Raw genomic sequence first — 13337 nt, 5'->3', positions numbered from 1 at the left:
TTAAGCAGTGAATGTGCATAGTAGAAATTGATACTTCTTACTTTTGCACTTAATGGCTATTGCCTGCCATCAAACAGCTTTGAGTAATTAGGAGTTGTGGCTGTAGGAAGCCCCAGGACTGATTAAGCGTAAAGTAGTATGTAAAGACTGGTCTGAAGGTCAGTCCTTAATCTGTCATGGGTCTCAGAAGGATTAGTGATTGTGCAAAGTGTTTCTCCTGTTTATACAAGCAATGTATGTTCCTGAAGTTGACTGGAAAGACTTTAAAAACCATACACCTCTAGCTTGGTAAAAGCTCCTTGAGTACGTCTTCTCTCAGGATCTGAATAGCAGTTGGGAAGAATTATTGTGTGGCCTGAATGGTGAAGGGGAGTGCATGATGTTCTCTTGTACAGTATTGTACCCGAGTATTTAAGTAATGGCATATGATTAACACTTAAAAGTTAATAAAAGCAATTTATGAGGCCTGGCATACATCTTCAACCAAACTGTTTATACATAATGAAAAGTTCTTATAAGAACTATTTTCCTATGGTTTTGTTAACCTTCTTTGTTTACCTTCTACATTCCCTATCTTCTCTTGTGCATCACAAATGCTATTCATCTTCCACAGCCCTTCGTAGCATGTACCTGGTCTGCTTGTCACCTTCTGTGTACTGGTGCCATGTCCCAGTGTCCTGTGATCCAGGCCCTATCACCCGTTTATTAAGCATTTCTTGGAGAAATGCTCAGTGTTGTATTTGTGCGCAACCTCATGCCCTTAATGAAATCCATGCAACTATTCATAAAGCTAATGCAAATGTTTGCAAAATTAGTGCATTATTTAACAAATTTCTGCTTCAAAGTTTGCTGGTTCATATTGATCGGAAAAACCTGAGCTATTTTATTATGTTATATATATATATTATTTATGAATTGGTAAGCTAAGCTTACTCTCTAGTGCTATAGCATCAAATCGTTCCTTCTGCTTTCTTCAGTCTGTCCAAGTGTATATACATTGTGTAGCACATTAAGGATCTGGCTGCAATCTTTTAGTATGTAGTAATACAAGTTTAAAGAAATAACAGCTTTGAAAACACTGCTAAAAGTTAGATTACTGTGGCCTTTACGCAATCCCTGTAATAGCTTTATATGCTGCATTGTCTTTACATGTGATGACTTGCACTAGAAAATTGAAAAGAGAAGTCGTTGCATCCTAAATCGATCCTTGCATCTAAAAGCCTGTCTTGTAGATCCATAAAATCTTACTGGGTGTGCATGGTTTTAAGGGTTTAGGCATTCTCATTGTTTTGTTGATAAAGCAAGTGGGTGACAGATGGACATGATAGAGTTAATTAACTTTTACAGAGTCAGATTTTCCTACGCTTGGTGACAGGCTCTGCTTTTGGCCACATTAATAAATGGCTGGCTTTCTGGAATACTGCACTCTTCCTGCTTCCTTTCATTACATTAGCCAAGGTTCCACTAGATGGGACATTTGCAGTCTTAAGACTTCCTGCCGAGGTTCAGACTTTGTATTTTTGAGATTGAAGCTGTCGTGTTCCTGAAACTACTTAATTAGAAACACATTCATTTCAGTGCATACTGGAGGAGTCCTCAACAGCGTAGCCAGGCACACAGGGAAGTTGAGCATTTGTGCAGCTGGCAGCTAAACCAATGGTTTATACTTTGAATGTGAAATTACTGGGTATTTTCTTGCTCCTGGAATGTGGCCATTGGAAATGAAGAGATGTGGGTGAAAGAGATAATGTTTGTCACAAATAAAACATGCAAAATTACAAATAAATACTCCTCAGTTGAGCAGCAATCCATATGTAGTAAGTGTATATCATGTTGTATGGTAAAAATTTGTATCCAAAAACTTGGATGTATGCTCTGGTTCTCACCTGTGGAATTCCCAAGGAAGCCAAGTCTTTAGGACTTGCACCAAGTTAGTTTACAATTCAGCAGTCCCTCTGGGCTAGCACAAAGTGCTTTACTGGGTGAAGTTTGGGCAGGGGCATTCTTGCCAGCGTATTCAATTCAGTAAGTTGTAAGGTGATAAGACACCACTTCAGTATTCTACAAATGAATGTGTATGATTCTTTGAAGTTATATATGTTTAAAGTCTTCAAAAAGAAGGGAAAAAAAAGGCATTTTCATCCTTTTCATCCAGAATGTGTAATATAGAGGCTGTTCACATCTCTTGGTACAGCATCCAACAGAAGAACAGTTCTTGGTGGCATATTAATAAACATGCTAATTATTAATATGCATATCAACAAATTGTACGTTTTGAAAAGTTATTTCTCACCAAATGAGAAGCAGAGTGATTTCTGCTGGTGTGTTGCAGTAGTTCTTTCAGCACTGTTCTTCCCTTACTGAACAGTAGGCACCAGTTTATAAAAGCAATATGGAAGATATTTTAATCCAAGGCAGCACAGTGACATTTCTCTCCTTTTTCATCTGAAATTGAAAATGAGCTCTTTGAGCTTCTGTATGCAAAATCAAATGAGGCTCTATTTTAAAAGTTGTGTCTGTCTGTGTGCTTTCAGTTTAACAGGCAGTATATGCCATATTTGCAATTAGCAGCTTTGGCATCCTCTTTGATATGTTCTAATAAGCAATGCAAATATAAGCTTTCCCTGATTAGTTGAGTGGGAGTTCTGTAGTAAGCTTAATATTAGAAATACTGTATATACAAGGATACAACTTTGATTCAGTATTCTTCCTGTGTTATACAGTCCATATTGCTGTTTGCAAACATCACTGAACAGAAGACTGAAAAGATCAGTCTTTCTCTTAGCGTTCTGTTTGATAACAAAAGTATAACACCTGTGTTTGAGGCTACAAATTTGGCATAAGAACTTGTTGATATATTTAAGTTTTGTATTTTGAAGAGAGTAATGATACCAGTACGTATCACAATAATTCAGGACTTAATCAGAATCTTCCAAAGTCATTTTTATATCCTTGCTTTATAATTTTAAATATTTCAAGATTGATACTAAGTTATTTAAAATGTGCCTGGACCCATAGTCAAAGGATTAAAGCTTGTAGTACTGGGTGCTACATACATTAAATAAACCACTTAACACTACAACTGGATCAATCTTCCTAAACAGTACTGTTTAGAAAAAATCTGTGTATTTCTTAGAAAATTGTAATATTTTTTAAGAGACCACAATATTTTAATTTATAGGTATATATTTAATAGCTGCCCTTATGTACCTGTTTTAACTTAGAAATTCTGATGTCAAGAGAAATTTAAGTCTTATGGTAGTGAGAGGATATTGCACAGTAAAACAAGTCTTTCAAATATGGAATAAAATTTTGTTAACATGTGGTTTGTTTATATATATATATACATATATTTATATATTAAAGTCTAATCCAGTATACCAGTCTCTTCCTGTAGCTGATTTTATAACTCATATGTGTTAATCCATCATTACGAGAATGTGAAGCAAGTTTTTCTTCTACTTTGCAGTGCCCCAATGCCCTACCTCATTGGAATACATTTAAGTTTGATGGAGGTAAGTCTTTCTAAACATTTCTGAAAATATGCGTCATTTTATGATTTAGACCTAATTTCTGCAAATAATTTTACATTCATTCATATGCTTAAAAATATAATAGTCCTGTTAATTTCTTTAGGAGAGTTCAGATAACTGAAATTAGGTTTACATGATAGTGTTAAATCTCAAGGGAGTCTTAATGGTACCTTGTACTGTCTGGGCATAGTTTGTTTGCAGTTCAGCAGTCAGCGATGAGCTCACGGTGTGTTCCCCGCTCCATCCTGTTGCTTCATGTAATAGTTTACTGCCTCTAGTTTTACTCTATTCAGAAAGGCGGAGCTGATATTAAACTAAAATGTTGACAGTTATAGTTCTCTTGTAGGCATTTGCAGACAGTTTGTAATTTTTTTAATGTTAAAAAGACCCTGAAAAGAAGGAACTTGCTGTTAATGTTAACACAAAGCTGGCAGAAAACCAGCCCTCACAGAAAGCTTCACATATAAACAATTCAGAGTAATTCTGCTAACTGTGTGTGTGTGGAAATAGCACATTTCCTTCTGCTTCCAATCCTGGTGAAACACTTGATAACTTTTCTCAAAAGTATCTGGAGGACCACAGAAGCTACTAACTTAGATCCCCGTGAAAATCTTAGTCCTTATGAATTGTGCCCCTTTACACAGGAAGTCTGACCACCGTGTGTGTGCTCGGTATGGGAAGAGCCATTCCTTCAAAGAAAAGCACTGCCATTCTGTAGGTACTTAAATCAGTAAGCAGTGCTGAACAGTAGGCATTGCAAGTGCCCTTGGAAACTAATTGACTTATGTCCCTGTTTTAGATAGCTGTGTTTGGAAATTTAAGCTTAGGATATGCAACAATTTACAATGCTGAATTTTTCTTCACACAAAATAACGCATATTACTAGAATATTTGGTTTTGTATTTCCATAAAATTTATACCTTCTGTGGAAATATTGATCAAACATTTTCTTTCACTGGGGCATATTTATGTAATAATGATCTTCTATGTCTCTGTGTTTTTAAAACTTAGGTTTTTATACTATGTAACTTCCCCTTTTTTCCCAGTATTAATGTGACGTAATTTCTTAGAAGTCACCTTTTTCATGAGGAGCTAGATAGAATATGCAGGGCTCCCCCCTGCTTGACCACAGATGCCCTTTATATTGCTAAATAAAGTACAGAATTACAGTGCAATGTGTTAGTGAATAAGCAATTATTCTAAATGTCAACGTGGACATTTGTTTGTATATAAAATGTTTTTGTTAAAGAGATTTTTGATAATTAAATTTGAATACTGCATAGGCAGAACCCAAGTGATACCTAGGGGGTAGTCTGGCATATATTTTTCATATTGAGCAAGAATTCTTCTGCCCAATAGCAGTGCCAGGTAATCACTGGCATTCTTAAATAGCTAGATACCCTAATAAAAAAGGAGTAAAAGGCCTGGTAGAGGATGAGAGAACATCTTAGTACAGATACTTGTCAGCTTTCATAGATCATCTCTCGGAAAGACCTGTGTGGTCAGCCTGGTCATGGGTATAGAAAAAAATAATAATTACACTTTGGTGTTGCTTTGTCTCACCCCTGCCTTGCTACATCAAATATTACCTCTTCCTTTGTCTCAGTTTTTTCAGATTGCAGGGCTCTGTAGGCCTTCCAAACTCCATCTGTAAAAATTCAAAAAAAGGAGTTCTTGGAGAAGCCAACTTTCATCCATTTTAGTAACTTGCGAAAAAATCTGTTTAGTACTAAATCCAGTACGGCTTTTGAATAGTTGGAGATTCTGGAACACACACACACACGTTGGCAACATACAGTTATTCAAAGTGCCTTATGAAATAAATGAAATAAATAAAAAAAACCTGTCTTCTCTACTCCCCCTCCTCTTAAGGATAAATTGTATATTTCCAGATAGAAATGCATCTTCTAGCTAACTGTGCTTTCGCCACAGAAAAATAAAATAAAATCACACACTGGGCTATAGTATCTGTTGTTTTATAGCAAATACGGGATAATCAGTCTGGGTCTTGGGCAAAGGAAAGGTGACATTTGGTAAACAAATTTGAGCATTACTAGTTTACCTCTTAGCCTGATTTTGATGTTGAAAGCTTACTCTCCTGTTTGTCATTTTCTATGTACATAGGTATAAAATCATACCTTTTATGTGTTAGAGTAACAATCTAGTAGCAACAGCATTTTTTCCCATATTCCATCAGTTGTGCATTTTTAAAAAATATGCTGTATTATTTTTTCCACATCAAAATAATTTTTAAAAGGCAGTTAAAATATTGTCATTACCCAGTATCCGTTTTTCATTAAATGCTGAAATTTCAGCAAATAGTCCTTTAAAAGTGTTTTGTCAATTCACATGTTCTAGTTTCAGAAGAAGGGATTAATTCCCCAGCTTTCCATTCAGGTTAAGACAGGTGGGCTCTTCTTCTACTGTACAGCCCCAGGGGAGTAATTGCAGTTACACGGTTCTGCTCCAGCAGCCCTGATTGCATAATTTGTCGGTGCTGCGTAAATGTTAGTGAAAGCCTAAACTTGTGCAGGGGAAGCTGTGGTGTAAAGGGAAGGGTGACTGTGGAGTGTAGGAAAATTTTCCAGCTTTGGTGTTGCTTTTGTGTGCTTTTGCTCTCCTTATCTTGGAGTAGGTCCTCTGGAAGAAATACAGTAGCAGTTACAATGCTTTAAAACAAAATGCACCCGCTGTCGCACCTCCAGAGGGTTTTTGTCAAACTAGTTAGTTAGCATCTCAGCTAGTTTCTAGTTTCCCATGTTATATGGGGTCTCTGTAGGAGAAACAGTTATTTTAATGGAAAATGACAAATTTTTCTTATGATTAAAATATCAAGCATATCCATTGACTGTTAAATCTAATTTGCTGTGACTGAAATGTTCTCCTGTGAGATAAGATAATCTCCTGTTGTAGGTCAGAGGGCTCTGGCTGATTTATGAGGGAAAATCTTGGTAGAAAATATAAAGCTGTGTTTTGTGCTCTTATTTTTCAGCTTTTCTATCATCACCTAGTTAGTCATTCTTTATAAGATTTCCATTTAGCAATCCATAAAGTGACTTCAAAGAAGGCTAAAAGTTTATAAGCTGCTGGATAAGCAAGGCTGGAGCTATCACATGAATAATGGAACATGCTTACAGAACTAATTGAATTCATATTAGATGAAGATAAGTACTTAGTACTGATAAATAACAAGATAGGAAGATGAAACTCCATCAAATGAACACATCCCTTTCATAATCTTACTTTCTACCTGCATCCCTCATGCTGTTTTAGTATTCGTGTTACATTAAATTCACCTTTCTGTTACAAGCGGTGTCAAACTTAGCTGGCAGCCTTTTCCATTTTGTCTTAGTAAACGATTGTTTCGGCAACTGCTTCTGTAGTGAAGGTTGTTAGTGTGATGGCGCTGATGGAAGAGGAATGCCCTTGACCTAGTGGACTACCTATTGGAATTCAGGCACATGTGGTTCCCATTACCACTGGGAACGGTTCCTTTTAGCTGTCAGATACCGCACTGCTGGCAGTATAATCTTCTGTGCCAGGCCTCCATCGTGCAAGTTACAGTAATGCCCAGCCTTATCATGCTCTATTCAGGGCACAAAAGCAGTATTTAGAAATGAATTTAAAGATGAGAAAAGTATATTTCCTTGTCTATTTATTTTTAAGATTCCAGTCACTTGAGGACTTCATCTGGGACTTCAGAGTTTTAATTCTCACAAAATTTTCCAGACTAAATGTGTGTGTGAAACTTGGCATTGCAGTTGTCAGGATGAATTCTTCCTTACCATGAAAGGCAGTTGTACGTATCAGACATGAGCAGAGTTTTGTTTTATTTTAACCTAGTAGGAGTAAATATGTTCGCGTCAGGAAAAGAAGTTTCACTAAAATTCTTCCTATTTTTAAGGTAGTAGGACACAGCAGCTGATCTCATTTCGCATTGATAGTCTTCCCCTTATGCAGACAGATGAATAGAAGGCTGCGTTCAGCCCTCTCAACCCTGTGCATGTATTCTGGGAGCACTCTTTTGGCAGATTGTTGTCTTTTTCAGGTAGACAAGAGTACACACTATTTGTGGTCCAGTCCTATTATATGCCAGGTAGCTGGAATGGAGTGTGAGCTAAGACTCTGAGAAAAAGCTTAGATATGCCTGGGCTTTGTGCTGGCAGTGCCACGTGGAGTACTGGGGGAATTATTGGCTGGCTGTTTGCAGAAAACACCCTGAACACTGGCATCTTCCACCGTAGTGTTAATTGCTAATGAAATTTTTTGATTGGAGAGTAGTATTTTGCTTTTTTCAAGATATTTAACATTTGTAAATCACTGAATTTTTTACCTAGAACTGAGGAAGTGTAGGGTGTGTTTTTTTTGCAGGGCTTAAATGATGGGGTTATATACTGGGTGTTCTGAAATCCAAATCTTAAAAAATTAAATGTAATTTGGGCACTCACAAATATGGTAAGTATGGCTGTACGTGGTTTCAGGAGTAAAACGCATGTAAAAACATGAGAAATTACTTATTAAACTGCCTCTTCCGCGACTGTTAGAAAAATTAAACTAACCACTGTGCTTTAGTGGGTGATTCTGGAGCAGGGGGGATGCCTGCAGGATACGTTGGAAGAAACCCAAGTCCTGTGGTACCGAGCGGGCTCACCAGTGCCTGCGGAAGGTTTTGCTGCTGTTGTACGGTGGTGTTAGAGCAGCACTAGTGATGTTTGTCACTCAGTTAGCAACAGCTGCTTGTGATAAGGATCTCGAGAATCACCTGTACAGGATCAGGGCCTGCACATCAAGGTCGGGGGTGGCGGAAGAGTGGAAGATGCACAGAGGGGGGCACAGGCCACCTGCTGGGCCAGATCAAAGGGCTGCAAGGTCAAGGGGCACATCCAGCCTAACCACGCTTGTCTGCTGAATAGCTATTTCAGGTTGTAAATCTGAGGGTGATTTCATTAAGTCCTTCTGGCTGCTGTTGGGGCATGAAATAATAAAATTTTATATCCGCTGCCTTTCCTGCTTCTGGCAGCCAGATTGACACATTGTTGTCTGCGGCGTTGTGGCGTTCTTAAGAAAATAAATGGAAACTATTAACTAAGTAGAGACAACTCATTAAACAAATGGATTTTAGACTTGTGGATCATAATTCCATAATAGTTTCAAGTATAATGTACCAAATATCTACTACAAATACTAGTTGTTGTTTTTAAAATATTTTTTTTAAGATTCCAAAATAATTACTGGAAGGTGAATTTTCTTTTCTCTATTGTTGCAACATCTTTAATATGTTGATCCATTTGTGGCTGGTTATGAAACCTCATGATCAACTTGGTTTACATTTTGGCACCAATTTAGCAATGAAGATACGTAAACCCCTCTTTTTTTTTTCTTTTCTTTCTTTTTTTTTTTTTCTTCTTGTATGTGTGTTTGTTTTGTTGTTTTTTTGTTGTTGTTGTTTTAAGGAAATATCCAATACCATTGTTCATCTGTATGAAGTTTAGCTCAGTTGTTTTTATGGTAGGAAGATCAAAAACTGATGGCTGTCAATAGTGATAATAAAATAACATTTAGCATAAACTGGCATTAGTATTATTGATGAATATTTCTTCTGTCATATGACGCATGTGAAACAGAGGAGTACCCCTTAATATTTCCATATATTTTGTCAGTGGTTTTGCTACCTTTCACATAAAACATTTAAATTACTTCAAGTGTTTGGCTGCTTGTGAGCAGGACAGATCATACTAACTGCTGCTTATTTACTGACCTGGTGTTTAAGGCCCCCTGGAGTTTGTTTGAAAAGTTAAGAGATTTTCACAGTAAAGGTGCCATTTCTGAAATTTAAAGTGCTCTTTTCACCAGGAGATAAGTTCTCTCTGATTAAGTCAGTAATTCTTACTAAGCCATGTTTATAGAGGCCATAAACAATGGGTTCAGTGTGCTTGTTAAACCAGCTTTCCTTACCTCTCCGCTCTTTTAAACAGAGACATATAAAATAAAAGGCAGGTGTAGATGTTAGTCCGATTTGGTTGGGTTTAGATGATTAATTATGGCTACGAGGAATCCGGTAAGGTTGGTTAAGAAAGGCTTGCAGTAGTGATGCACATTTTCACTGAATCATATCTTTTGACTCAGCAAATCCCTAGTATGCAGTAAGATTGGATAAGCAAACAGTAATGTTCATATTTCTTCTTGGTTTTGCTTCTCCATGTGTTTTTCTGCAAAATATGAACTTAGTGAATATAGCCCATTCTGTTTAATGGGTATCAATTCATTTGTAAAATTTTGTTTTGATATTGAGGAAGTTGTGAAATATGGAATATAACTATATAAAGCTTAGTGGCCATCCCTTCATATTTTGACAAAAACTGTGACAACTTGCAAAGCCTACCTGTGAAATATTCTACATGGAGTTGCAATTTATAGAGTGCAGTGGGATTTAATAGGAAGAGTGCATTGGATGCCGGGAGTTTCTACTGAAATTCCAACAACGGAGTAAATGCTTTTATTTCCAGATTCAGCTGGGCTGATAGGTACTACATTTATCTCATAATACCTTTATTAAAGATTATAGTGAAAGGAAAGATGACAAAAAGGATCAAGATGAACTGGTCAGTCTGCATTTCTCTAGGATAAGGCACAACTGGACCACTGAAAAATTGTGTTTTGTCTTTTTTTTTTTTGTCAAATATGATGCCAGACGCAATAAATCAAGTTATTATCAGGTGTTTTATTAAATTTGAGGGTTTGTCTCCAGGGAAATCCCCTGTCTTAATAGAACTATTGAGAAGTTTAAAGTAAGGTTATGCTCTTCACTCTATAAAGGTATAGCGCAGCAGAGTTGAACACCAGCCTTCCTTTCAGATGCAGTTATTTCAGGGCTAAATGTGGAGGTGATTACATTGATAAGCATTTATAGTCCTTGCATGGTGAACTGAATCGTTTTGTATTATGCTCCTTGGCAGATTCCAGCTTGTGATAAGCCTGGACTTTGCTACAGAAAAGCCCAATGTAGTGCTGATGGGAAGGCGCAGATTCGCCACCAAAGTTAAAAAAACACTCATTGACAAGTTTGAGCACATTTGTTGCTTCTTTGGCAATATTCAAGAGAAGGTTTTAATTCCTTCTGTCTTGTCCTACTAGCACTTGATTTTGACAAGCTTCTGGCTTTGGTTAAGTGCATTGCAAGACCTTTTTGTTGGAGCTTTTTAGACTCCTCTGAGTATAAGTGCGATTTTTAATTTTCTGAAACAGGAAGGAGCAAATCAGTTTGTCTGGTGCTTCCGGACTCCTAGAAGGAGCAAGACTCCTGGATTGCTTTAGAGTTTATCAGATGCAGCCATGCGAGTGACCTTTGGTTCCTGAAATGGAGAGGAAAGTACCTGGTTTGTCATGCACTACTTGGGCTTTTTGTGTGGAAAGCATTAAAAGTAACATTTTTCCATTTAAGTCAAAGAAAATTCTCATGGAAGACCTAAACTTAAATGTCTGCAAAGTGTTTTTTAATAGTTGTTGGCTTTTTTTGGTGCATTTCCACCCCCTCCTTTAAGTACACAGCAGCTTTATTTATAGACAGAGGAAAACTGAAGGTAATTATTTAGATGCCTAAGGCTCAAAGTTGCCATTGTTTTAGAGTTTTATTTCCTTTCTTTTAAAGGAAACAATTCCCCCCACCCCACAAAATCTTAATTAAAAAATGAGTATGTTTTTGTTAATTTACCTCCTCAATAACTCTCATTTAGTACTGTAGGTATTTAGGTACTTGAATGTTTGTTTACAGTGTCAGTGGGAAATTTCCTTAATCACCATATTTTGCAGTTACACTTTTTCTGATTGAATTTACAAAGCTAGATTTGAAAAGGACTTAGCTATGTACAATTAGTCAAAAAAAAAAATCAATTGTGCTGTTAGTGGAAAAAGTGTTAAAATAAATACATAAATATTGTTCTCTTTCATACCAGTGATTCATTTACTGTTGTTTAAGCAGGGAAACAAAGTCTGGCAATGCTTAAGTTTGCTTAGATTACTGATACCTTTAGTTATTTAGTCAAAAGTTTCAATGATTTTTCTTTAGTAAGATATAAGTTATACTTCTGTATGTAGTTACCAAAGGTTTAAACAGTTAAAGAAGATTAGACATCTCAATTAATGGGAGCAGGATCAAAAATGTAAATTCACTTAACATTACAAGATCAGGATATGGTGGAGCTTTTGTCTTAATTTGCTGTTGTTGTTTTTTTTAACCTCTGTAGTGTCAACATGGCTTAAATAGTTGTCAATTTGTCTGCAGTGGAGACACAAGGTTCAACCTAGAATTTAGAAAACAGATCTAATTTTTGTTTTAATACAGCTCATACCTACTGGAAAAGCCACTATTTATTGTTATTTAAATTAATTTCTGAAATCAAAAAGAACTCAAAATCTTCACTTAGCTAAAAGCTTCTAAATTTGCAAACAGGATATCAGAGTAAATATAAACATTAGTAGAGGTGCTTGTGATAACTTTTTGCTTGAATAATCTCAACCAGCAACTCTGTGGTTTCAAAAATTTCAGTATGTACAGCATTAGAAATTCCTGTCCACAAATTATGGGTTGATTTTTCAACATGGTAAGATAAATAAATAAAACAAGTGGTGACAGACAGGAATGTTGGCGTTACTTAAAAGGGTTGAGTTTTGTAATACCATGATGTTATGCTATCACTCGTGTCCTTTATGCATAGGATTTAACTCTCCATATTTATATCTTCCTTTCTCCTCTCTTGAATGTGCTCCTATTTAGAAAGTTAGAAGCATGGCCCTGGAAGATGTAGTGATTCTTAATGTAGACACCAACACACTGGAAACCCCTTTTGATGACCTTCAGAGCCTTCCTAATGATGTGGTATGTATGAAATGATTTTATTCAACCATTCCATTACTTGAAAGTGTAAATACTTTTTACTTGTTCAGTTGTACATATAGGTGTCTCATTGTGTTACTTTCGTTATTTTAAGTAAATTGCTTTACCTCAGTTCTTTTCTGTTATGAAGTGTTAAATAATGTTTGAAAATTTGCAGATATATTTTTAAGCCTCCTGATGAAAATTAGCTCATGATCTCCTAAGCTAGAAATGTTGCAGCAGCCCACTTTTGGATTAGCACAATCAAGTTTTAGGTCATCTGAAGAGTTAATCTTTTTTGGGGGTGAGCAGGGGAAGGACACAACAGATGTAAAACACACAGTGTTTGGTATATCCGAACAGGAAAAAAGAAAGCAAAACTTATTTTTTCATTATTTTGAGGTATTATTGGAAATCATCTTTATCTCTTCAATTAGATGAAAAAAAAATGTATTTTAAACTAACTTTTGTTTCTGAATGAACAGAAACGTCTTTTTTCTGTCTTTTTCTAGATGAGCTTTAACAAACTTTGTACATTTTATATCCTGTATTATGGTTTTAAATGGACTATTTCATACTCACTTTTAGCACCGCCCAATGCAAATAATTATGAAATTATTTTTTTCTCATTCAAACTTGTTATTGGTAATTGATTTTTTAATAACTTCATAGAAATGTTTTTTAAATGCTTGATGTATCCCTTTAATGGGACATAAATATGTCCAGCTTGTTACTTCCCACAGTAATCATCTTCAATAAAGAGGCTGAAGGGGAAGAGCGGTAAAGTGAATAAGGGTGTAAGAGGATATTTTTAAGCCAGAGGGTGACTGTTTAGCAGAAAATGGCAGGGGAAAATCTGGCTTTCTTTTACTAGTTCAAAATATTGTGCTGACAGTTAGATCTATACCTTTTATGTGTAGTTGAGAAATAAA

General features: G+C 36.1%; 1 protein-coding gene across 8 annotated transcripts in view; it reads left to right on the top strand.

Annotated features, from left to right (window-relative positions):
- The window catches only part of DENND1A (DENN domain containing 1A), a 189836-nt gene that overhangs the window by 97671 nt on the left and 78828 nt on the right, over nucleotides 1-13337 (top strand). For all 8 annotated transcript variants that reach the window (XM_082775626.1, XM_082775623.1, XM_082775625.1 and 5 more), the window contains 2 exons: nucleotides 3470-3515; nucleotides 12307-12408. In XM_082775626.1, coding sequence (XP_082631752.1) covers nucleotides 3470-3515; nucleotides 12307-12408 — 148 coding nt within the window. The remainder of the gene's footprint in view (nucleotides 1-3469; nucleotides 3516-12306; nucleotides 12409-13337) is intronic.

Source organism: Aythya marila (genome assembly GCF_965140915.1).
Source record: "Aythya marila genome assembly, chromosome: 19".
In the NCBI taxonomy this organism is placed as follows: Eukaryota; Metazoa; Chordata; class Aves; order Anseriformes; family Anatidae; genus Aythya; species Aythya marila.
The sequence above is the reverse complement of the archived record's forward strand: the minus strand, read 5'-3'. Positions and strand labels throughout refer to the sequence as shown.